The sequence below is a fragment of the Carassius gibelio genome, chromosome B8 (genome assembly GCF_023724105.1).
Source record: "Carassius gibelio isolate Cgi1373 ecotype wild population from Czech Republic chromosome B8, carGib1.2-hapl.c, whole genome shotgun sequence".
Taxonomy (NCBI): domain Eukaryota; kingdom Metazoa; phylum Chordata; class Actinopteri; order Cypriniformes; family Cyprinidae; genus Carassius; species Carassius gibelio.
Window position 1 is genome coordinate 2,975,554 of NC_068403.1, and position 26,736 is coordinate 3,002,289.

The window sequence follows — 26,736 nt, forward strand, 5'->3', positions numbered from 1 at the left end:
AGACAATAGTTTTATTTTTGTTATTTCTGAATAGTGTTGAACTTTCTTCTCCTGTATCATATTCTTCATGCAATTTGAGTTGCGCCCTCTACTGTACAGACATGAATTTACATTTTCTTCAGCACGTATTCATTTTACTTTTAATGTGAAAGGGCGTTTACATTTGTAGAAGAATAACTTTTTTATATTAAAAACAAACAAGCAAGCCCTGCCCAGATTTAAAAATTAACTCACAAGTAACATAACAAGTACTTTCCATAAAAAGTAACTAAGTAACATAATTAGTTACTTTTTTAGGGATTAACACAATATTGTAATGCATTACTTTTAAAAAGTAACTTTCCCAACACTGATTATGAATATGTCAGTATTAGGCCCCAAAGTAATTCTGTTATCTGAAATTATTTTTTTTAGGGGTTTCTGTTCTAAGCTTCATTAGAAATCCTCTATTATTGCTTGTTGTTGTTCTGAACCATAAAAGTACATATTTTACACACACATGCAACTTTATTGCCTGGATATTCTTCTGCACTTGTTTTCTTAATTCCTACTATTTTGTTTCTCAGGTTCGCAAATTGGTGGAGAGTTATTTAAGAGGGTTTATTGACATCTACTCTTTTGAGGTCATGAGAATTGAGCCGGTATCACCATGTGATTGAGGCAGAAATCAACCAAGAGGAACAGACATGAATAAACTCTCACTGTACTTTTACTATTTGAATATGAGATCTGATTATTTATGGTGATGATTCAAAAAAAGCATTGCAATTGCTGACACAAACATGTATTATTATTCTTTTTTTTTATCTTAAACACAAGCATTGTGTATGTTTGATGCAAACTGTTGAAATTGAGATTTTTTGGGGGGGAAATTTCTGTTCATGCTGTGTGTGTTTATTTTATTTCTATGCCTGGATTCCTAAATGCTGACTGTGCAATTCATTAAATAAATATAGATAACTGGACTTTACCACAATGTGTGAGGCATTCAGTTTATCAGGAAGGTTTGGATTGTATATGAGGCCTGTACGTAGCGTGCTGGAGGTGTGTGTGAGAGAGAGAGAATTTGCAAAACAGGTGGACGATTTAACAGGTACTAAAGCAGTTTGAAAGAAGAAGTGTTATCAAGCCTTTCAGAGGAAGGGAGGGACACGAGAGACAACATCACAGCAGAGCATCTGTGAACGTCTCCAAACCCTGGTGATCAGTTCCTGAGCTCAACCTGATGACACCCTGAGTGGAAAATTTGGCCCAGTTCAGTCCAGTACTCTGCTTCAGTAAAAAATCTATTAAAAACCGCACCAGTTACACTTCACTAAGGACAGCACTGGATCCACCAATGATTTCACTGATTATAATCACTTTGAGAGATTTTAAGAACCATCTGGAATGATAATTCAGTGTTAAAGAAGTTTCAGAAAAGACAGAATAATTACACTGCACTATTTTTTACGTTATATGGCCTAACTACTGCATTAATTAATGCTACTATTGCACATCCTTATGTAACGCTTCAGGTTTCCTGATTCTCTAATCGACTTTTATTCCTCAGTTCAGTTTAATCACAACACCGCCTACTCTGGCACCAACTACAACACCAAAATTACAGCACCAACTACAACACCACTTACACCAGTACCAACTAAAACTACAACACCACTGCACCAACTACGACACCATCTACACCAGCACAGACTCTAACTATGACACCACCTACCCTGGCACCATCTACATCTACAACACCACATACTCTGGCATCAACTACTACACCAGTATCAACTACAACACCACCTTCCCCAGCACCAGCTACAACACTGCCTACCCTGGCAACTACAACCCCGCCTACACAGACTACAACTACAACACCACCTACACTAACACAGACTACAACTACAACACCACCTACACCAGCACAAACTACAACACTCCCTACTTCAGAACCAACTACAACACCACCTACATCAGAACCAGCTACAACACCACCTACATCAGAACCAGCTACAACACCGCCTACACCAGCAACAACTACAACACGACCTACACCAGCACCATCTACAACACCAACTACACCAGAACCAACTACACCACCACCTACATCAGAACGAGCTACAACACCGCCTATACTAGCACCAACTACAACACCAACTACAACACCACCTACACCAGCACCAACTACAACACCACCTACACCAGCATCAACTACAACACCACCTACACCAACTACAACACCACCTACACCAGCACTAACTACAACACCCCCTACATCAGAACCAACTACAACACCACCTACACCAACTACAACACCACCTACACCAAAACCAACTACAACACCACCTACACCAGCACTAACTACAACACCACCTACACCAGCACTAACTACAACACCCCCTACATCAGAACCAACTACAACACCACCTATACCAGCACAGACTACAACTACAAGACTGCCTACTATGGCACCATCTACAACTACAACCAGGGCTGGGGAGTAACGAAATACATGTAACAGCGTTATGTATTTAAAATACAAAATATGAGTAACTGTATTTCGTTATAATTACATTTTAAATAGGGGATAATCAGATTACAGTTACATCTGAAAAGTATTTTAGATTACTTTTATTTTGCATCCTCACTGATGCAGGATTTTACTATTTTATGAGATCTGATTATTTTTGGTGACAGATCAACAAAAACATTGCATTTGCTAAAAGTCTTATTCATTTTTTTTGTTGTGCTTTAAACATACAAGCATTGAGCAAACTGTAAAAAGAAAGTGTGAAGAAACGTCAGATTGATTACCTGTTCTAATGTAATTCCTAGTTCCTCATTCATTTGCACTGCAGGGAAACCCCTGCTGTTTTGACTTGACCTGTTTAATTTTAATTGTATTTAATTCCTATTTGTTTGTTGCACTGAAAATTAACACATGACGACTTAACACTTGTCGACACAAACAATTAACTTGTTAAAACAAAGTGCTTTAAGTTTTCAGTATGAAGCTGGAACTTTAAGCCTAAAGGTTTTAAGTTTCAAGTAGTTACAAGGAAGTAGTATGAGTAACTAGTAGTTTTAAAAGCTCAGATTTGGAAGATTTTATAAATGCATCATTCATTCATTTTAAGAACTGACTTTCTGCATTGCAGGTAATATTTTATTTCATATGTAATAAACATATGTTTCATGTGGGCAAGCTTTACTTAAGAGTAACCAACTAAGCCTATTCCATAAACATAAATATCTCTCACTGAGAAAGAAGGTTTTTTAGCGTATGTGGGCTTGCATTATTTTATTTTTTTTACTTAGGAGCACTAACAGAGTATTAGTGTTCATAGAGGCTTTAAAATAGTCATGCTGTGCATTGAAGCTCAAACATAACTTGTAGTGCATAAAACTGTTAAAACGTTAAGGTCACACAGTCTATCAGATAAACAGAAAGAAAAGATTATTTGTCATAAAATAAGTATCTCCTCCCCCAGTCCTAGAATATTAGCCAATATAAATAAAACAATTATGATTGACAAGCATTGCAAAATAGCAACGATGAGTAACAAATTCCAAAGTGTCCACTTACATTTTTACTATTTAAAAGCAAACCAAAAGTACTGTTGATTGTCAAGCCTGAAAGAACTTTGGCAAAGGCCTTCATCAGGTATTCTGACAGGATCGCAAAATAATCCAGTAGTTCAGGAACTCTGTACATAAGAATCAGATTTTGATTTTGTGTGTTGTCTGGAGGCAGGACAGACACATGAAAGGTTAAAAGGAAATGATTTGTAGGAGCAGAGTGAAAACATCACTAGCAGAGGTCTGACACACACTGAATGTGTACGATGGCTCCCGCTGTTCTTCTCATCGGCTGTGTACTCGCCTCAATCAGCTGCTTAACCACAGGTAACATTCACATCTGCTGCACTCTAATCTGTGTCAGATTTTGACATATAGTTTTCAATACAAAATTAGATCCACAACTGCTTTCATTAATTATAAACACTTTGAGAGACTCTGTGAATCACCGCACCATCAGGAATTATAACTCAACAGTAATGATGCTCTGATTGATGATATCAAACGTTACTTTAATTCCACAGCTCAAACTAGTATTGCTCCATCTGGACTGGCTACAACTACCACTTCAATTACCTCTTTATCTATTACAACAGCGCCTACACCAGCACCAACTACAACAGCACCAACTTCAATGTCATTTACACCACCAACTACCACAACTACAGTTCATCCACCAACATGTAACAATCTGAAAATTTAAATGTTACATCACAATGCTCAATTTAAACTTCTGTTATATTGATTTTAGATTTATAAAAATTAAGACTGGGCAAGTAAACGCATTATTATCGCTTTATCGTATGAATTAACCCTTAAAATGATTCTATTGCGCATTAACAATTTTTTTAAAATTTGCTCACTGGATCTAAATGCACATACAGACACATGATCATTACTGGCTTGGGATGGGCGTCATCACGTGTCTTAACCAATGAGAGCATATGAGGTGGGCCTTTAAAGGGGGGGTGAAATGCTTGTTTTCACTCAATATCCTGTTAATCTTGAGTACCTATAGAGTAGTACTGCATCCTTCATAACTCCAAAAAGTCTTTAGCTTTATTATATTCATAAGAGAAAGATAGTCTGTACCGATTTTTCCCGGAAAAACACGACCGGCTGGAGACGTGATGTGTGGGCGGAGCTAAAGAATCACGAGCGCCAGTAGGCTTTTGCGTTGAGAGCGTTTGGAAGCTGTGACATTAGCGTGAGGAAAAACAAACCATGGCTAACAGTCAGATTCAGCGTATATTTATGATCCAGAATCAGATCCAGAGGCTGAAATTTAACAAGAGCAGCATCAGCGATGACATCTCTTTTTGGTGTGTACTGAAACTGTATATATTTGCTTAGCGGTTTTGGAAAATGACTAAGTTCCACTTTGTCGACTTTTTTTTTTTTAAGCTGTACATGTGGAAAGTGCAGTTTGATGACAACATCGCATGTTTACTTGATGTTCTTACGCGCCGATAGCTAAGTTAACAACACAGAGATATTTGAAGCAGTTTTACTCACCGCATGCGGTTCCAACACACGATCGTGACCCTATTTCGTTGGGACTGCATTATCCTTAAGATATAAACGATATACAAATCCGGCGTCAAACTGGGCCTTGTTTGTAAAACAAGCATCTTCGAAATGCAGGGGAACAAACACAAACACTTGCACAACTAAAAATAAACTCCATCCACTGGTCCCTTAATGCTGTTCTTTTTTTGGTAATCTGTGCAGGGTTGTCTTGCCCTGGCAACCAAAAACACACTTCTTTTGTGACATTTCGCGAAGCTCTCGCTCTGGTCAGTGAATGTCTGTGCTCTCAGTCAATGCTCTGCTATACGGGAGCGCGCACTCTTCCGGCAGAAGTGCCCTAGGACCCATATAAGGAAATTCCGCTCCATCTAACGTCACACAGAGCCATACTCGAACAAAACTTTCCGAAACTTGTGACAAACCGGAAGGAGTATTTTTGGAACAGGAATACTCCTTCAAACGTACAACTTAATTTTTGAAACTTTGTCCATGTTTAGCATGGGAATCCAACTGTGTAAAACAGTGTAAAAAACTCAGTATGCATGAAATAGCATTTCACCCCCCATTTAATGAGTTGTCTTTTCAAATGAATTCGTTTCATGTTGACGTCAACATGAGACATTAGCATATTGCCCGCCCACCTGTTTCAAATTTATAGATTTTTCTTTTATGCCAAAAATCATTAAGATATGATTAATTAAGAAAGTAAAGATCATGTTCCATGAAAATATTTAGTAGATTTGCTATATATATATATATATATATATATATATATATATATATATATATATATATATTGATGTGTAATATGCATTGCTAAGAATTTGGACAACTTAAAAAGTAGATTTTCTCAGTATTTAGATTTTTTTTCTATCTTTGACTCCACTGCAGCTATGACCTTCGATCCTCCCTTTGACTCCACTGTAGCTCCTACCTTCGATCCTCCCTTTGACTCCACTGCAGCTCCTACCTTCGACTCCACTGCAGCTCCTACCTTCGATCCTCCCTTCGCCTCCACTGCAGCTCCTACCTTCGACTCCACTGCAGCTCCTACCTTCGATCCTACCTTCGACTCCACTGCAGCTCCTACCTTCGATCCTCCCTTCGACTCCACTGTAGCTCCTACCTTCGATCCTCCCTTTGACTCCACTGTAGCTCCTACCTTCGATCCTCCCTTCGCCTCCACTGCAGCTCCTACCTTCGACTCCACTGCAGCTCCTACCTTCGATCCTCCCTTCGACTCCACTGCAGCTCCTACCTTCGATCCTCCCTTCGACTCCACTGCAGCTCCTACCTTCGATCCTCCCTTCGACTCCACTGTAGCTCCTACCTTCGATCCTCCCTTTGACTCCACTGTAGCTCCTACATTCGACTCCACTGTAGCTCCTACCTTCGATCCTCCCTTTGACTCCACTGTAGCTCCTACCTTTGACTCCACTGTAGCTCCTACCTTTGACTCCACTGTAACTCCTGCCTTCAATCCTCCCTTTGCCTCCACTGCAGCTCCTACCTTCGACTCCACTGCAGCTCCTACCTTCAACCCTCCATTTGACTCCACTGCAGCTCCGACCTTCGACTCCACTGTAGCTCCTACCTTTGACTCCACTGTAGCTCCTACCTTCGATCCTCCCTTTGCCTCCACTGTAGCTCCTACCTTCGATCCTCCCTTTGACTCCACTGCAGCTCCTACCTTCGACTCCACTGCAGCTCCTACCTTCGATCCTCCCTTTGACTCCACTGTAGCTCCTACCTTCGATCCTCCCTTTGACTCCACTGTAGCTCCTACTTTTGACTCCACTGTAGCTCCTACCTTCGATCCTCCCTTTGACTCCACTGTAGCTCCTACCTTTGACTCCACTGTAGCTCCTACCTTCGATCCTCCCTTTGACTCCACTGTAGCTCCTACCTTTGACTCCACTGTAGCTCCTACCTTTGACTCCACTGTAGCTCCTACCTTCGATCCACCCTTTGCCTCCACTGCAGCTCCTACCTTCGATCCTCCCTTCGACTCCACTGCAGCTACTACCTTCGACTCCACTGCAGCTCCACCCAAAGGTAATTAGGGCCCAAGCACTGCGAGTAAACTATTGGAACTGTTCCAATTCATTCATCATTGTGTGTGTATAAAATTGTGTCGGTCAGGTTTTACCATCACTATTGAGCCAAACCTCAAATCTCTAAAATTTATATTGGTATTTGGCATGTTTTCACAGTACTCGCTATTCTCGAGATGAAGTTGAAGACGCTGACTGAAGAAGAGCATCAGGCTGAATTGTTTGAGGTAAGAAGAGCATGTTTGATAATTACACTAGTCAAATTTATAGTGAGCAGGTGTGGCGTCATGTTCCTGTAAGGCCCCAAAGTGATTTTATTGGCTAAAATAACTTGTTTAGCATTTCTATTCTGTGCCTGATTAGAAATCCTACATTATTGCTTGTTGTCGTTCTGCACCATAAATGTACATATTCTGTGTAAATTGGGACACAGCTTTAATGTGCGCTGCTTTTTCTAAACCTGATGTCTTCTCACTTCCATTCATTTTTTTTTTATGGTTGGCAAAGTGCTGGAGAGTTTCTTAAGAGCAAATTATACTGGCAACTTCTCTGTTAAAGTCACGAAAATTAAAAAGTTATCACCATAGAAATTGTGCTATTTTTGAGATTTTTGTATGAGGATTGCCCTGAAATTATGAGGAAGTACTCCTGTGAACTCTTGTTAAGAAAATAAAAACAAGCAAATCATTATCATGTTTTGTGATCATCAGTGCTCGGTGTGTTTCCTGTTGCTGCTCCATGACTTTGTTCAGTAGAACAGGTTTCTGAGTTCACGCTGCATTCTGGGACGTGGCGGCCATGTTGATGGCCTCGCGGATGTAAACATACAGCAGGTCAAATGAGAAGAAGCAGAGTTGGGAGAAAGAGAAAAGATGGTAAAATCGCGAAAAGGTTGTGGGATTTAAAGGGATACACTAAATAGGGACGTCAGAGACCAGTATGTGGACAAAATCGGCACTATTAATAGTTTGGATCCATATGAAATTCCCAACAAAGAGTGGAGCACAAGACGATGACTTGCTGCCGCACTTTTGCATTTAAGATATCCTTAGCTTGATGTTGATCTTTTTAAGATAGCGTGGTTGTTGTGAGAGCACGATTTCATGCCAATCTGTAAGCAAAGTCACGTTAGACCTAGCTTCACAACTCGCTTAGTTAATGCAGCAGTTTTTCTCTGAAGGTACTTTCAAAAGTGATAACAAAATCACTATCACAGGATTGGGACTGGACGGGAACAAATGTTGGCAGGACCTGGAATTGTAATAACATTTTGATACCAAACTTTATACAAAAATATATCCTACCTTTTAAATAAATAAAGTATAAACTGTAGGCTTATATTTTAATTTTGAACTCAATTGTACTCGCCCTGTGTCTTTATGCTCTTCTCCTGTTTGCTTTAATGTGGCTGGTGAAGGACAGATCGTTTATGGCTGGTCTATGTGGTAATACAGTAGCCTACATTGGGCAGGACATCCAAAAGCCCACCTATCATTCATAGACCTCAAATATAGCTTTAATCTAAAAGATGTATGTAGTAGTAACTTTACATGACCGATCAATCTAATGTTAACCTACAGAAATGTGTGCTATTTAAGTGTGTGTGGACACTGAACAGCAGCGCGCTCACAGCAGGACAGATGGAGGCACCAGTGCTCTCTCTCACTTGCTCTTAAAATACTCCGACATTGTTGGTCATACAGATAAAAGTAATAAATCTTTCTAATCCGCATATGTTTATTTGTGTGCACTCAGAATAACAACGAAACGCTGTGCTTCTGTAAAATAATTAAAAAAAATACAAGATGTGGTTTCTGTCGTCTTGGTTATGTGAACTTGAGCGAGAGTGCAATGTCTACGCTCAAATGAAAAAAATAAAATCGAAAACGTGTGTTAGCATGGATGATTTACATTACGTTTGTGAAATGCACAATGTGCATTGTTTAAGATGGCTTTCAGTTCAATAAAATAACAAAAAAACCTACATTTTCTTTTTTTATTATTTAACTAAAGTGGGCATGCTGTGATCTGTGCTGTATTTTTTCCCTGTAACTGAAGGATTTCGGCTGAAAATAAAATAAAATAAATACAACATAGGAGTGGGAGAGAACGTGAGTCATTCCTGGAAATGGGATGAGATTTTCCCCCAGTTTTTTTTTTTTTTCGTGGGATTGGGACGGGAACTTTTTTTGCGGGAGGGGGACGAGAGAGAATTGAAAATCCACTCCTGTGTCACAGTCACCCTCTACTACACACACGTGCCGCAGCCTTTTACTATCTATGCTCTGAAGTCACGATCTGACTCAAACGTCTCAAATGATTCGCGGACCCACTCTGAAGCATAGACAGTAAAAGAAATGGACACAGCGACCCCATTGGAACTCAATTGAGACAAGTGAAGCCCATTTTTAGCTATTTTTAGCACTTCCGTTTCTGACGCGCAGAATCAAACGAAGCTTGACGACGTCAGCAACCTGTCTGACAGATGTAAATCTTCTAGTAGCTGTGCGTGCGAACTGCCATCGTTAATCTTGCAGAGACGGCGAGCTTGAGCGGGGAGTTCTCTGTCGTGAGTGAGCAGGAGTAAGTATTCTGATTAATTATCTCCCTTGACTTTTTATACCTCCAAGTCCCCCAGATTGCCTGATAGACAGTAAAAGATTGCCTGCGAGCTTCTCCTCCTGTCCATACGGTAATTTCTCTACTGTGCGACAGAGAGTCACTGGTTATGACGCAATCGTTAGCCTATTTTTTACAAAAACTGCTTCTACGGGAACAAAGTAAGATACAAGGTAATGGATCCTTTTATACATTTTTGTGTTTCTTTAGAAATAATTAATGGACAAACGGAGTCTTTAAACGCCTCAGATATAAAGTTATTCGCTGTCAAAGTGATGCCAAAATGAATGGCAGTCAATGGGATGCTAACGCAAGTGAAGTTCTGCTACAAGATGGCGGCACGATGCCGACTTCAACTTCTGGTCGACTTCCTTCCCGCCAGCTCTGAAGTCGCATTCTGACTCAAACGACTCGCAAACCCGCTCCGAAGTCGCGATCTTACTCAGACGACTCAAATGATTCGCGAGCCCGCTCTGAAGTCCTGATCCCATTGCCGGTGATATTTTATTTCACAATGCGTTTTCTTGTGTGTTTTGGCCAATGTGAATTACCGTAGATGTTCTTACCACGTGCATTTTTTATATATTTGCTTACCGGCAAAGAAATAATAATTAAAAAAATTATAAAAATAATAAAACCAAGAGCAAGATCACGTAAACTGTTAATACTGGCTATTGTAATATCAGCATCAGGTAAGATTACTCATGTTAATTTATGCACTCAGTTACATAATGTTTTCACTACATATGTACCTTTATGAAAATTAAAGAGGGGGTGAAATGCTCGTTTTCACTCAATATCCTGTTAATCTTGAGTACCTATAGAGTAGTACTGCATCCTTCATAACTCCAAAAAGTCTTTAGTTTTATTATATTTATAAGAGAAAGATAGTCTTTACCGATTTTTCCAGGAAGAACACGAGCGCCTGGAGGCGTGACATGTGGGCGGAGCTAAAGAATCACGAGCGCGAGTAGGCTTTTGTGTTGAGAGCGTTTGGAAGCTGTGACATTACCGTGAGGAAAAAAACATCCAAAACAAACCATAGCTAACAGTCAGATTCAGCATATATTTATGATCCAGAATCAGATCCAGAGGCTGAAATTTAACAATGTTATTGTAGCGGCTAGGTCTCCGCTGGCAGATATATAGATAATCCTCTGATAGGAGTGCTTTATTTTCAACTTCATTTTAACTTTGTATCTGCAATCACGAATTATTTTCTGTTATTTTTGTCTGCTTTGCATTGAAGCACAGGTTATATCCACATTTGGATTACATGAAGTAATATAATCTTCAACTGTCTGTTTTCACATAAATGTATCCTCACATATTTTTCCAAACATGAACTTAACAAAGTTTGTATGAAACCAAAAACAAACGCTTTCCCTTTAAATCCCATGTTTGGTCTATCATCAATCATGTCTAAACATTTAAACACCTGTCATCTTTTTCCTCTTATCAAAAGAGTATTTTTGTAATAACTGTACACTTTATACAACAGAATAATTCTCATTTGCAGTTAAGCTGTATTACATTTACACTATAAGAACACAGACTTCAATAATAAACATATCTGCCTCATAACTTGGCACTCAGTTCTATAAGCTAAATCTGTATGATTTGTAATATTAATGTGCATGTGCCCTTAAACAAGGCCGCAGGCTTAACTGGTCTTACGCTGTACATTCACATTAACTTTTTACCCTTTTAACATTGTACTACACACATTGCCGTTTTCCACACACACTGAAATAACTCACAAATGCAGGGCTCTCAAGTCTCACGCATTGGGCGTGAGACTCACGCATTTCAACCCGTTCACACGCTCACACGCCACACCTTGTATTTCTCACGCAGAGACATTACGAGGACAACGCCCACCAAGTTGCGGCGCTATTTTTTTAAACAGTGAAACAGGTAACGTAGAGGAATCAAGTGAGTTCCCCGAAGGCCCTGACACGCACCTGCTAATCGAATAAAAAAAATATAGCTACCGATCAGCCAATCAGAAAATAGCATTGCTGTATCCGGGTAAGATTTTTACAGGCTCGTGTGCAACACAGATCCAGACGCTCGCTGAAGTAGGTAACGTTACGGTTACAGACTTGTCAAGACAATGACACAGATTTTCACTATATGTTTTTTTTTATCAATATATTAATTTAACATTTTTTAAAAACAGTCTAAGATATGTTTTGGTCTGATGGTTATTATGACCCCGACACGCACGCAATTTTGGCCATTATACGTGGTCGGCCGTAGCTTTTGTGCCTATTATTAGCCCACTATTATTTTTTTATTGCCAAAGTTACACGTTGAAGAGGATGCGGGGCTACTCTGACAGTTTTATATAAGAGACTTCTATAATAGGCCTATCCATAATACTTGTATGGCAGTATCCATAATAGTTTAAAAAAAAAAATTTTTTTCTTTCCTTTTATTTTTACTGCACCTCATCCTGGTCCCCATTTTCAAAACGTTTTGCCTAGGCTATTTCATTATATTTTATCCAATGTATAATATTGATTATTGCATTCGTCTATTTCAAAGATGTCAGGGAAGAGGCAAAGGAGCAATCTTTCATGCTTTGTTCTAAAAGATCTGGGCCCGTATTCATAAAGAATCTTAATGCAAAAAGTAGTTCCTAGTGACAAAATTCTAAGAAAATTCTTAGAAATGTGGGCGTTTACTTTTAAAATTAAAGAAAAAAATCCTAGTAAAGAAAAAATTAATTCAGAAAGCATCTTATCCCTTAAAAGAGGTCTTAAGGTAAAATTTGTTATGAGCACAGACGAGGACTTTTAAGAGGCTTAAGAGTTTCTTTAGCAGAGGAGAAAATGGCAGAAAGATGAAGAGGCAGAAGAAATGTGTTGCAGACAATGGATGACAATGAGTTAATAAGACGGTATAGATTATATAATAATTTAATATAATATAATTTAATATATAAATTAAAGTAATCACTACATTACGATATTTGGCAACTGGGAACATGCAACAATGCAATAGTGATGATTTGGGTCTGTCACAACCTTCTGTAAGCAGAGTGATCACACAAACAATTACAGCACTTTCAGAACATCTTATTGTGTCACAGTTCATTTAGTTTCCACTGGAGATTCCCACCTTGCAGGCTCTAAAAACTGCATTTATGAATATAGCAGGCTTATAGGTGAACACAAGCAGGGGGAATGAACCGTTAATAGTTTGTCCTATACGCTCCCATGTCTGCTTCTTGTCCCTTGCTGTGTCTGAATTTTCCTTTAAGAATGGCCTTGTGTTCATCCACTAACTGGGCTAACAGTAAACACTGTTCCTCTGTCCAGATTGGCTTTCTCGCTCTTCTTGGCTTTGATTCCATGTTTGATACATTAAAACCAACATTCAAACCGCCACTTACATAGGACGGCAATCACTGTAATTGGAAAGAGTGGAACAATTTTTATCATTCTAAGCCAATCAAATACCTTATAGGAAATTAAAAGCATGGTAAATAAAAAAATAGAATTCATATACACACATATAATGTGTGTGTGTGTGTGTGTGTGTGTGTGTGTGTGTGAGAGAGAGAGAGAGAGAGAGAACGGTCAAATAGGAAAAATTACGCATGTAAATTTAAAGTGAGGATTAGAATAGACCCTATACTTAAAATCACTCTTTTTTTTCCTTCTTGGACAACCAGCCAATCAGAGTCTTCAAAAGATTGTGTCATACATAGCAACCGGTTCAACCCCGCCTCCTCACTAAGATAAACGTTTTTGTCTTTTCCTTACTCAGAGTTGCTCTCAGATCGGTCCCGAATCGCTTTTAAGCTAAGACTCCTACGTAAAAGTTTTTAAGCTAAATTAAGAGTTTTCTGAGAGGATTCTTAGAATCTTTATGAATGCGGGCCCAGCTCCCTAAAAAGGTGGCTAGGTCAGAGGAGGAGGCTGTGGAGAATACAGTAGGGGAGGGAGTGCCAGTAGAGGATGGGTGCATGGAAGAGACTGTGGAGGACCATAGAGGAAACAGTGGAGAAGCCACTGGAAACAGGGAAAAAGAGAGGGTTATGTAGAGCAGCCACCTGTAGGTGTTCCTTTAAGAAGGAGTGGTCAACCCGATCACCATTCATCACAATGGGAACCACCAGCTCTTTTTACTGGTGCTTAGTCTGCAGACAAGATAACTCCTGTGTCCATCAAGGTGTGAGGGACATAAGCAGGGAGGATTTCTAAAATAGCTGCATTAGTGTTAGTGCTTGCTCATTCAAATACCTATGCTGAGAGGGTTTTCTCCATGGTGGGATTAAACAAGACCAAAACCAGGAACAGTTTAGCACTTGATGGAACTGTGAAAAATGGCTGGCCTGGAACCACAGTGATTCAAATGGGAGCCACCAACCCCTGGCCTCAAAACCAGCTACCAACACCTACTATAAACAGCACTGACCATTTTTTCTCTCTCTCTCTCTCACACACACACACACAAATAAATGCTGAATTAAATAAATATTATTTTATTTGTAAGAATATGTGTCATTTATGAGATCAGACACCCGTCCCCATCAAACCCCTGCCGACATCGCGACCGCGGGCAAAATCTCACTCTGAACTCAGTTCAAAACTTGAGAGCCCTGCAAATGCCCCCGATCCGTAAGGTACAAATAAAATAAACAACCTGCGGATGTCGGCCGCCATTTTCTCACCTGCGCACTGTCAAACTTAACCGTTTACACATTTTACATACTTTTAGTATACAGAGCACAAATCACTGGGGATTCTTATTAGTTTATAAACATTTGTAGTCACATACAAGCTGTGTAACTAACCTGGAAATATTAGAAATATTACAGAGAAATCAGTGACGCAGGACAACAGTTGCTCATTCTCCATTCACTTGGATTATGAGCTCATCTTGCTCTGCGCATCGCTAAATGACCCAGTGTGACGCTACTCATGGTTACTGCCACCCAGTGTCCATTTTATGGAATACAAGTCATTTTCCCTCTCATTAATATTTAATCACACAAATCAAAATGAAATAAAATATTATTTCAATAAAAGGAAAGGAAACAAAAAAAGTAATAATCTCAAAAAAACTTATTTTGTGAGTGTCACATTGTTGTCTCTGTGTACTGGAAGTTTATGTCACTAAAACAAATTCCTTGTGCGCAAGCATTCTTGGCAATAAAGCGCTTTCTGATTCTGAATAAGCTTTTTTTGCACTAAAAATCTTTTTAGCTCCACTTTTTGTTCACTTCACTGATTTGCACTCTATCTGCCACGTGCTTTTAACTTTTTTTTTACATTCCCTTGTTGTATAGCTGTATTTATATTTGATCTAGATTTTTAGGCTCTACTGTTAGTGTTATCTGTATGCACCAGGGGTCTGAGACTAACGCAATTTCGATTCTCTGTATGAATGTTCTGTACATGTGGAAGAATTGACAATAAAGCAGACTTAACTGAACCCGCTCTGATGTCCTGGTCTTACTCAAATGATTCGCGGACCCGCTCTGAAGTCGCGATCTGACTCAAATGATTCGTAAACCCGCTCTGAAGTCACGATCTGACTCAAATGATTCGCGAACCCGCTCTGAAGTCGCGATCTGACTCAAATGATTCGCGAACCCGCTCTGAAGTCGCGATCTGACTCAAATGATTCGCGAACCCGCTCTGAAGTCGCGATCTGACTCAAATGATTCGCGAACCCGCTCTGAAGTCGCGATCTGACTCAAATGATTCGCGAACCCGCTCTGAAGTCGCGATCTGACTCAAATGATTCGCGAACCCGCTCTGAAGTCCCGGTCTGACTCAAATGACTCAAATGATTCGCGGACCCGCTCTGAAGTCGCGATCTGACTCAAATGATTCGTAAACCCGCTCTGAAGTCGCGATCTGACTCAAATGATTCGCGAACCCGCTCTGAAGTCGCGATCTGACTCAAATGATTCGCGAACCCGCTCTGAAGTCGCGATCTGACTCAAATGATTCGCGAACCCGCTCTGAAGTCCCGGTCTGACTCAAATGACTCAAATGATTCGCAGACCCGCTCTGAAGTCGCGATCTGACTCAAATGATTCGCGAGCCCGCTCTGAAGCATAGACATATATATAGGTAGACGCCCCATCGAACGCTACTGCCTATTGGCACGAACATAGACAGTAAAAGAAATGGACACAGCGACCCCATTGGAACTCAATTGAGACAAATGAAGCCCAGTTTTAGCGTTTTTTAGCACATCCGTTTCTGACGCGCAGACTCAAACGAAGCTTGACGATGTCAGCAACCTGTCTGCCAGATGTAAATCTTCTAGTAGCTGTGCGTGCAACTACCATCGTTAATCTTGCAGAGACTGCGAGCTTGAGCGGGGAGTTCTTTGTCGTGAGTGAGCAGGAGTAAGTATTCTGATTAATTATTTTGTATAGTATTTTAAAATGTAACGTCAGTACGCCATATTAAGTTAATTGCCTGCGAGCTTCTCCTCCTGTCTGTACGGTAATGCGACAGAGAGCCGAGGTGGTTATGACGCAATCGTTAGCCTATTTTTTACAAAAACTGTTTATACGGGGCCATAATGTAACATAGAAGGTAATGGAGCCCTTTATACATTGTCTGTATCTTTAGAAATAAATAATGGACAAACAGAGTCTTTAAACGCCTCAGATGTAAAGTTATTCGCAGTCAAAGTGACGCCAAAATGAATGGGAGTCAATGGGAATGCTAACGCAAGTGAAGTTCTGCTAAAAGATGGCAGCCCCCACCCGACTTCAACTTCCGGTCGAGTTCCTTGCCCCTTGGGCACGAACGAGCCGTGGAGCCGCCATCTTGGACCGGTCGCCAGCTCCACTCAGTGTAACTTGTTTGCCAGGTGCAATGAGCTGTTAGCGCATTAAATTAATCATATCTCACTGAATACCTAACTGATTTTGACGCGGGTTTTTTTGCTGCAAAGGTCATTCATGCAGCTATGATACAGGACACATTGTTCAGCATATTTTAATATTCATAATAGGCATACAGTTACATATTATATTCAGATATAATATATAAGTGACCAGACGACCAAAATCTTAATATGTGAGGTAGAATATTTATAAATCACACACTATAAATATGATAAAGAAGCAGAAAACAGACAGTTGCAGTAAAATAAGATATTTTAAGAAGCTGAAGAAACAATATTATAATTTGTGACATATACACTCTCTCTGGTTCTCTCTCTCTCTCTCACTCTTCTCCCTCCCTCTCTCTCTCTCTCTCTCTCACACACACACACACACACACACACTCTTTTCTCTCCCTCTCATACTCTCATACACACACTAAAACCCCTGAAAGAGGACTGTTTTGCAGAGCTTCTTTCTCGTGCTCCCTTTCTGTAGTTCAAGAGAGGAGAGTTTGGCAACATGGTGGAGCCTAATCTTTAGAAACACAGACACAACCAATGACAAAATATCAGACTGATGGTTGTCAATGCCCAACTGGGTCTCCTCAATGTGCTCCCCAGGAAGGAACACATCCTCTGTCCCAATCTCCTCCCGCACAATGTGTGTGACTGTTGACACCTGAGGAGCTCGTATTGCTGAAGCTTGGCGGATCACCCTCTCTGCAGCTCTCAGCACCTTATAATAATAATAAAAATAATGCATATTTATACAGCGCTTTATACAGTACTCAAATACACTTTACAGAACAGAGAAAATATGAACAAAGCAACCTTAACCCTCAGATGGTCTTCAGGGTCTTTTTGACCCAAAATGACTTTTGCTCAAAAAAAAAAAAAAAAAAGTTCCCTTTGTCCAAATGGTATGAAACCTTCTACGGCTCTCAACACTTTCTAGATCTACAAAAAAAATAATAAAAAAAAAATAAATTGGAATGATATCTGTATATAGAGGAATACATTTGAGACTATAAAACCTGTTCTCTTATCATTTGTCAAATAAAATCATCCAAAATGCAGAACCAACACAAATATAAAGTGGTGACACTGACACCGACAATGTGTACACACACACACACTCACTCACTCACTCACTCACACACACACTTGTGAGGTTATAAAACAACTGCTCTCTTATAATTATTTTTAAAAAATCATGCAAAATGCAGAACCACCAAAGAGGGAGAGAGAGTGAGATGACAGGATGAGACAAAACAATTTAGCACACACACACACACACAAACCTGCTCCAACCCCGTCTACAGAAGTCATGCGGTTTACCATGCTTACTGCCTGCAATGCATTGTAATGTAACATTACAAAAAAAAATACTAAAATTTGACAAAAAAAATATTTTATTTTTGTTATAATTGTGATTTTATAATATTTAGATATGAATCCAACTGAATCCAACTTGTGAAAAGATATATTTCAGGTAGTCAAATAGCAAATAGCATATAGTGGAGCTCTATAGACATCTAGTGGTTAAAGTGATTTTGTTTTTTTATTTTAAAACTGCATTTTCCAAAAAAATGGGTATAAATGTTACATTAAAGCATTTAAAATTATCCATGTTATCCACATGAATGAAAGTTAGAAATCTGTGTCTTTTATAAAGTGAATTTTACATAAAATGCTGTTTTTTTTTAGTAAAAAGCCTATTTAAATAAATATTTATTTATAGAAATTTAGAAGATATCATAAATCCTCCAAAAACTGCACAAATGTGGAGTAAAAACATTAACAAACAGAGTAAAATTACATTTGTAAAAAAAAAAAAAAAACTATTATCTTGTTACAAAATTAAATGTTATTGTCAAAAAACACGAGTGTGGACAGGAAACGAAGACCATCAGAGGGTTAATATACATTACTTCCTGAAATCACGTGCGCAAACACAAATAACAATAGTAATAATAATAGTAATGTTAAATCTTACTTGTGAAAAGTAATCCCGAGCCGTACTTGCGATGGTCCGCCGATTAGAACAGGAAAATGCTGCACAGTGCTCTGGCATCTTAACTGCTGCTACGCAACGAAACTAGGAGTACGACCGGTTCAAGATGGCAGCCGCAAATCTCGTCGCCCAGCGGCCAATAGGGCGTCTACTTATATGCTTAAATTTCTTTTACTGTCTATGCTTATATGATGTCTATGCTCTGAAGTCCCAATCTGACTCAAATGACTCAAATGATTCGCGAACCCGCTCTGAAGTCGCGATCTGACTCAAATGATTCGCGGGCCCGCTCTGAAGTCCCAATCTGACTCAAATGATTCGCGAACCCGTTCTGAAGTCACGATCTGACTCAAATGATTCGCGGGCCCGCTCTGAAGTCCCAATCTGACTCAAATGATTCGCGAACCCGTTCTGAAGTCGCGATCTGACTCAAATGATTCGCGAACCCGCTCTGAAGTCGCGATCTGACTCAAATGATTCGCGGGCCCGCTCTGAAGTCCCAATCTGACTCAAATGATTCGCGAACCCGCTCTGAAGTCGCGATATGACTCAAATGATTCGCGGGCCCGCTCTGAAGTCCCAATCTGACTCAAATGATTCGCGAACCCGCTCTGAAGTCGCGATCTGACTCAAATGATTTGCGGGCCCGCTCTGAAGTCGCGATCTGACTCAAATGATTTGCGGACCCGCTCTGAAGTCCCAATCTGACTCAAATGATTCGCGAACCCGTTCTGAAGTCCCGATCTGACTCAAATGATTCGCGAACCCGCTCTGAAGTCGCGATATGACTCAAATTATTTGCGGGCCCGCTCTCTAACTCGACTCAAATGATTCGCGGACCCGCTCTGAAGTCCCGATCTGACTCAAATGATTCGCGAACCCGTTCTGAAGTCGCGATCTGACTCAAATGATTCGCGAACCCGCTCTGAAGTCGCGATCTGACTCAAATGATTCGCGAACCCGCTCTGAAGTCGCGATCTGACTCAAATGACTCAAATGACTCAAATGATTCGCGGTCCCGCTCTGAAGTCGCGATCTGACTCAAATGATTCGCGAACCCGCTCTGAAGTCGCGATCTGACTCAAATGATTCGCGGGCCCGCTCTGAAGTCCCAATCTGACTCAAATGATTCGCGAACCCGCTCTGAAGTCGCGATATGACTCAAATTATTTGCGGGCCCGCTCTCTAACTCGACTCAAATGATTCGCGGACCCGCTCTGAAGTCGCGATCTGACTCAAATGATTCGCGGGCCCGCTCTGAAGTCCCAATCTGACTCAAATGATTCGCGAACCCGTTCTGAAGTCGCGATCTGACTCAAATGATTCGCGGGCCCGCTCTGAAGTCCCAATCTGACTCAAATGATTCGCGAACCCGTTCTGAAGTCGCGATCTGACTCAAATGATTCGCGAACCCGCTCTGAAGTCGCGATCTGACTCAAATGATTCGCGGGCCCGCTCTGAAGTCCCAATCTGACTCAAATGATTCGCGAACCCGCTCTGAAGTCGCGATATGACTCAAATTATTTGCGGGCCCGCTCTCTAACTCGACTCAAATGATTCGCGGACCCGCTCTGAAGTCCCGATCTGACTCAAATGATTCGCGGACCCGCTCTGAAGTCGCGATCTGACTCAAATGATTTGCGGACCCGCTCTGAAGTCCCAATCTGACTCAAATGATTCGCGAACCCGTTCTGAAGTCCCGATCTGACTCAAATGATTCGCGAACCCGCTCTGAAGTCGCGATCTGACTCAAATGATTTGCGGACCCGCTCTGAAGTCCCAATCTGACTCAAATGATTCGCGAACCCGTTCTGAAGTCCCGATCTGACTCAAATGATTCGCGAACCCGCTCTGAAGTCGCGATATGACTCAAATTATTTGCGGGCCCGCTCTCTAACTCGACTCAAATGATTCGCGGACCCGCTCTGAAGTCCCGATCTGACTCAAATGATTCGCGGACCCGCTCTGAAGTCGCGATCTGACTCAAATGATTTGCGGACCCGCTCTGAAGTCCCAATCTGACTCAAATGATTCGCGAACCCGCTCTGAAGTCGCGATATGACTCAAATGATTCGCGGGCCCGCTCTCTGACTCGACTCAAATGATTCGCGAACCCGCTCTGAAGTCGCGATATGACTCAAATGATTCGCGGGCCCGCTCTCTGACTCGACTCAAATGATTCGCGGACCCGCTCTGAAGTCCCGATCTGACTCAAATGACTCAAATGATTCGCGGACCCGCTCTGAAGTCCCGATCTGACTCAAATGACTCAAATGATTCGCGGACCCGCTCTGACGTGCACGTCCTGATCTGACTCAAATTAATCAAATGATTCATGATAGGTGGTGACTTTAACATAGTAATGAATAACATTCTAGCTTCTCCAAACTCAAATCTGATTGCGTTTATAGATAAATTTGATTTAGTTGACATATGGAGAGAAATGTACCCAGATGTAATAGGTACAGTACACAGTGTAACAAAGACCCCTCGAGACAGTCTAGAATCGATTATTGGTTGATCTCTAAAACATTAATAAATAATAATATCTCAATTAATATTAGTAACAGTCCACTGACTTACTATAATGCCATTTATATTTCAATTAATTTACAACAAAATACTACAATTAATACTTCTAAAGCGTCACTTTGGAAACTTAACAATTCTCTTCTTAAATATGAAAAGGTCAAAGAACAGATTGATAACTTAATCCAAATTTATTGAAAAAGAGCTTAATTAGAAAAATTTTATGGACGGAATTGGGAGCTTCTAAAATATGAATTAGGGAAATTCTTAAGAAAATTTGGAAGTATTATAGCAAAACAAAACAGATTAATTGAAGTTCTTTCACCGCTTTCTTCTTTATCAGTTGTGGAACCACTGTCAGAGACTCAAAACACTGAATACTCTAATCTACAGAATAAATTAGATGACCTGTACAGATCCAAATCAAAAGGAGCATATGTTAGATCCAGGAAAAAATGGCTGGAAGAAGGAGAACAGAACTCAGCCTATTTCTTTAGGTTGGAAAGATCCAATGCTATGAATGTCTCTATAGATCGTCTCCAAACAAATGATAGAGTTCTTGAAAAGCCTAAAGAAAATTTGGGTTTGGAGATCATTTCATTGGAGCCATCAGGACATTATACAGAAATAATACAAGTGTTATTAAGCTCAAATTTGAAACCACACCAAGATTCAGTTTGTCACGTGGAGTAAGACAAGGCGGTCAACACCACCTACACCAGCAGCAACTACAACTACAACACTGCATACTCTTGCACCATCTACAACTACAACAATACCTACAACAGCGTCGACTACAACACCAACTACACCACTAACTACTAGAACTACAACTACAGTCAGTTCATCAACCAGTTTCTACATTCCTACATTCAGCTACATTCCACGAGTGAAAAACATCCATGCACAGAAATATGTCTTTGTTGTAATCATGTATAAGTCATGTCTTGCTCAGATTGAGCTCTTTGGCTACATATCAACCTTTAGCTCTCACACTTTAGTTATTACTGAGACTAGTGACCTCAGTGATGTGACCGTCATCCTAGAAACCACACGGCCTGGAGTGACCAGTGCGGCTGCAACTATTACTACTACAATGACAACTCGGGCTCCTTAGTGTGTGTTTTTTGTATGATTAAATCACTGCCAATGGCATCTATTATTTTGTATGAAATTACCTTAACTGATGTATTTGATTTTTCTGTCATGGATAGAAGTTGTGCGAATCCAGATCTGTGCTGCTCTGGATTGAATAACAGACGTCATTGCAAAAAATTGTTATTGTGATGTTGCTTGTCTGAGATTTAAAGAATGCTGCCTTGATTTCACACCCACCTGCCTCACATTTATTCCGAAACATTCATACTGAATTAGGAAAAGTGATTGACATCTGTGCTGAAATAATTAGCTTGTATATTCTACATTCTGATTTATGAAAACTTAATAAATATCTTATTTTTTTAGTCAGCAACACCACCTATGACACTAAACCAAACACTTTGCCACTGACAGGTAATTTTCTACTTCTTTACTTTACTCATATTATTCTGTATCAGGTTTAAAGGGCTATTTTGCATCAAGTTCTGTTCACACGGTGCAAAACTTCAAAAACACATTTTTGAAAACTTGATTGATGCTGTGCTTGTGCAACACATATTTGTGCTGACCTTTGAAATGGCATCTGCAAAAGAATTTGTATTTGCACTGCACGTATACTGTATGTTGGAACAGGTGTACTTTTTTCCATCACGTTTCACTACATTTATGATATTTTTTTTTTTTTTGTACTTAAAATTTTTTTTTTTTTTACTGTATTTTGCAGATGTTCTGACATTGCTCACTAACCTGGAAGTAGAGGTTTTGGCCGAGGAATCATCCACTGAAGAAGAGCGTCTTCTTACAGGTGAGAGGAGCCTTTCTCACTGTTTGACTGCATCCAGATCACTTGCACTACATGCTTTGACTAAGACTGAGAGGAACAGAAATGAATAAATCCTCATTGATGCAGGACTTTTACTATTTTAATATGAGATCGGATTATTTATGGTGACAGGTCAACAAAAACATTGCATTTGCTTAAAGTAGTTTGTTTGTGTATGTGCGTGCTTTAATCTTAAACATTCAAGCACTGTACATGCCTTAAGCAAACTATGTAAAAAATGTGTAAAGAAATGTCAGAATATGATGGGAAAGGCAGCCCTGCTTTTTCGATTGTTTCGACCTTCTTAATTTTTGAGATTTCTATTTGTGTATTGCACTGAAAATCAACCCATTATGAAAAACTCTTGCCAACCCAAACAAATAGCTTTAAGTCTAAAGGTTTCAATTAGTTACAATAAAGAAGTATGTGCAAGTAATAGTTTAAATAGTTTAGATTTTTTTAAATGCATCAATCATTAATTTCTTCATTTTAAGAACTGTCTTTCTGCATTGCAAATAAGATTCAATTTCATATGTCTCATTTTTCAAATGACTGTCAAGCCCAGAAGCATTTTGTCCGCAGCCTTCATCGGGTATTCTGACAGGATCGCAAAATAATCCAGTATTTCAGGATCCTCTGTACATAAGAGTCAGATTTTGATTTATTTGTCTTTGACAAAAGTGTGTTGTGAGGAGGCAGGACAGACACATGATCTGGAGAAGCAGAGTGAAAACATCACTAGCAGAGGTCTGACACACACTGAATGTGTACGATGGCTCCCGCTGTTCTTCTCATCGGCTGTGTACTCGCCTCAATCAGCTGCTTAACCACAGGTAACGTTCACATCTGCTGCACTCTAATCTGTGCCAGATTTTGACATAGTTTTCAATACAAAATTAGATCCACAACTGATTTCATTAATTATAAACACTTTGAGAGACTCACCGCACCATCAGGAAATATAACTCAACAGTACTGATGCTCTGATTGATGATATCAAATGTTTCTTTAATTCCACAGCTCAAACTAGTATTGCTCCATCTGGACTAACTACAACTACTGCAACTACCACCTCCTTACCTATTACAACACCACCTACACCAGCACAGAAAACAACAACAACCCCACCAGCACCAGCAATAATTACATCAACATCTTCACCAGCACCAACTACCACAACATCTACAGCACATCCACCAGCATGTAATAACCTGAACATTTAAATGTAATATTACAATGCTTCTCAAATTTAATATTGTAATATTGATATTAGATTTAGATTTGATAAAAATTAGGAATAAAATTTTTATACAAATTAGGACTAGGCAAGTTAACGCGTTATTATAGCTTTATTGTATTAATTAATTAACCCCGAATTTTATTTTATCGTACATTAACACATTTTTTTTAATTTTTTATTAAATAAAAAATATTTTATTATTTTGAAAGTCTGTTGCTCACTGGCTCTTTTTTCTTTTATGCTGAAAATCATTAGGATATTAAGTAAAGATCATGTTCCATTAAGATATTTTGTAAATTTCCTACCGTTAATATATCAAAACTTCATTTTTGGTTTGTAATATGCATTGTAACAAATTCATTTGGACAACTTCAAAGGCGTTTTTCCCAGTATTTGGATTTTTTTCTACCTTCGGCTCCACTGCAGATCCAACTTTTGATCCTCCCTTCGACACCACTGCACCTCCTACCTCCATCTCCACTGTGGCTACTACCTCCATCTCGACCACGACTCCTACCTCCAGCTCCACCTCAGCTCCACCCAAAGGTAATTAAGGCCCAAGCATTGCGAGGTCCCTATTGGAATTCATTCATCATTTTGTGTGCATATACATTTGTAGGTTAAGTTGTACCATCACTATTGCAGCCGAACATGAAATCTCTAAAATGTGTTTTGGTATTGTTGGTTCTCACAGTAATTACTATTCTCGAGATGAAGGTGAAGACGTTGACTGAAGAAGAGCGTCAGGCTGAACTGTTTGAGGTAAGAGGAGCATGTTTGATAATTATACTACACGCTAAATGTACTGTGATGGGAATCGACAGTTTTAGCTACGTAGAAGAAAGGATTACCTATGTTTGTACAAACTATAAAACAAATCACTAGCATCAAGTTTCAGCCTCAGTCATTCTTCAGTCAAATTTATAGTGAGCAGGTGTGGCGTCACGTTCCTTTAAGGCCCCAAAGTGATTTCATTGGCTAAAATAACTTGTTTAGCATTTCTATTCTGTGTGAATTGGGACACAGCTTTATTGTGCAATGCTTTTTCTAAACCTGCTGTTTTCTCACTTCCAGTCATTTTTCTTTTCTTTTCAGATTGGCAAAGTGCTGGAGAATTTCTTAAGAGCGAATTATACTGGCAACTTCTCTGTTAAAGTCACGAAAATTAAAAAGTTATCACCATAGAACTGAGTCATTGTCTTCATTTTTCTATTTTTTTTTTTTAGATTTTTTTATGAGTATTGCACTGAAATTATGAGGAAGAACTCTTGTGAACTCGGTTAGAAAATAAAAACAAGCAAATTATTATAATTGTTGGGTTTTGTGATTATTAGTGCTCGGTGTGTTTCCTGCTGCTGCTCCATGAGTTTGTGAGTTTTTCCAGGAAATGTGGAAACCAATGACTAGATTTTATCAGCAGCTGCAGAGTTTGGCCTCCACTGTCCTGAAACCCATTTAACTATGAGAAGACTAGACCAGACTGCTTCATCAGGACCAGACACCAGCGTGAGACGGCCTAATAAAATAATGTCTTCATTGCTTGATTTTTAATCACCTACGGTTTTAATTAGTTCAGACATTTAAGGACATTTTCCTAGACTTAGAGAGCATGTTTTTATGGAAGCCCATTTCTGCCACAAAAAAAAAAAAAGTAATTCCAAATTTTTTTATCTCACAATATATAGATATATATATACGGAGCCCCGCAGTACATTATGTAATTCGTTTCCCCAATGTACTAAAACGTGCATACGATTACTATTGCGTTCCCTCGATTTAGCAAAGGAGTAAAACATTTAGTTTTTTTAACCCCTCGGGGAGTCTATAGTGCACTGTCTGATGTGATACTGTAGCTGACGGCTGAATTGCTAAAATTTTATGCTTTATTTTTCGTTAATTTAGCCACTGTATTGAATAAATACCTGGGGTTATGTTTGTTTTCTTCTTAAAGAGACAAAAAGTAATCAGATCTAGCAGTTTTTAATGCTTTTCTGTAGGATAGGTTACTTTCCTGCCAAGCAATACGAAATACCTCTAGTTTTGTTTTCCTCGAGCTGCGCTCCATTTTTCGGGCTGCTCTCTTTAGGGAGCGAGTGTGCTCATTATACCATGGTGTCAGACTGTTTTACTTAACCTTCCTTAAGCGTAAAGGAGCCACACCAAGCAATACTGACTTTATAACTCGCAACTTCATATTTATATCACAAGTTTTACTTAATTTCTCAGAATTGTGACAAACTCGCGAGTTTATATCACTAAATCTATTTATCAGAATTGCGAGTTTAGATAAATTTGTAGGTTTTTTTGCAATTGTGAGTATATATCATGCAATGCTGATTTTATTTCTCAGAATTGCAAGTTAAACTCAATTTTTTTTTGTAATTGTGACTTTATA

At 39.5% G+C, this 26,736-nt stretch overlaps 2 protein-coding genes across 4 annotated transcripts in view; one reads left to right on the forward strand and one right to left on the reverse strand.

Annotated features, from left to right (window-relative positions):
- The window catches only part of LOC127963487 (B-cell linker protein), a 27,839-nt gene extending 13,209 nt beyond the window's left edge, over positions 1 to 14,630 (reverse strand). The window contains exon 1 of the mRNA XM_052563418.1: positions 14,578 to 14,630. The gene's annotated coding sequence lies outside the window, so the exon portion shown is untranslated. The remainder of the gene's footprint in view (positions 1 to 14,577) is intronic.
- Positions 3,783 to 26,633, forward strand: LOC127963492 (uncharacterized). Of its 3 annotated transcripts, none has more exons than XM_052563434.1 (5): positions 3,783 to 3,894; positions 24,122 to 24,304; positions 24,768 to 24,887; positions 25,036 to 25,103; positions 25,437 to 26,633. In XM_052563434.1, the coding sequence occupies exons 1-5, from the start codon at positions 3,825 to 3,827 to the stop codon at positions 25,524 to 25,526; spliced, it is 531 nt and encodes a 176-aa protein (XP_052419394.1). In that variant the 5' UTR covers positions 3,783 to 3,824; the 3' UTR covers positions 25,527 to 26,633. The 3 variants fall into 3 exon arrangements, 2 of the variants coding, with proteins under 2 accessions (XP_052419394.1, XP_052419393.1); XR_008154839.1 differs by lacking the exon at positions 3,783 to 3,894 and adding an exon at positions 23,792 to 23,934 and having other exon boundaries at positions 24,122 to 24,326; XM_052563433.1 differs by lacking the exon at positions 3,783 to 3,894 and adding an exon at positions 23,792 to 23,934 and having other exon boundaries at positions 25,437 to 26,023.
- The last annotated feature ends 103 nt before the right edge of the window (positions 26,634 to 26,736 follow it).

Coding starts and splice junctions, on each gene's coding strand:
- LOC127963492 (XM_052563434.1), top strand. CDS start 3,825: ATGTGTACGATGGCTCCCGCTGTTCTTCTCATCGGCTGTGTACTCGCC. Junction 24,888..25,035: donor CACCTCAGCTCCACCCAAAG/GTAATTAAGGCC, acceptor TGGTTCTCACAG/TAATTACTATTCTCGAGATG. Junction 25,104..25,436: donor GTCAGGCTGAACTGTTTGAG/GTAAGAGGAGCA, acceptor TTTTCTTTTCAG/ATTGGCAAAGTGCTGGAGAA.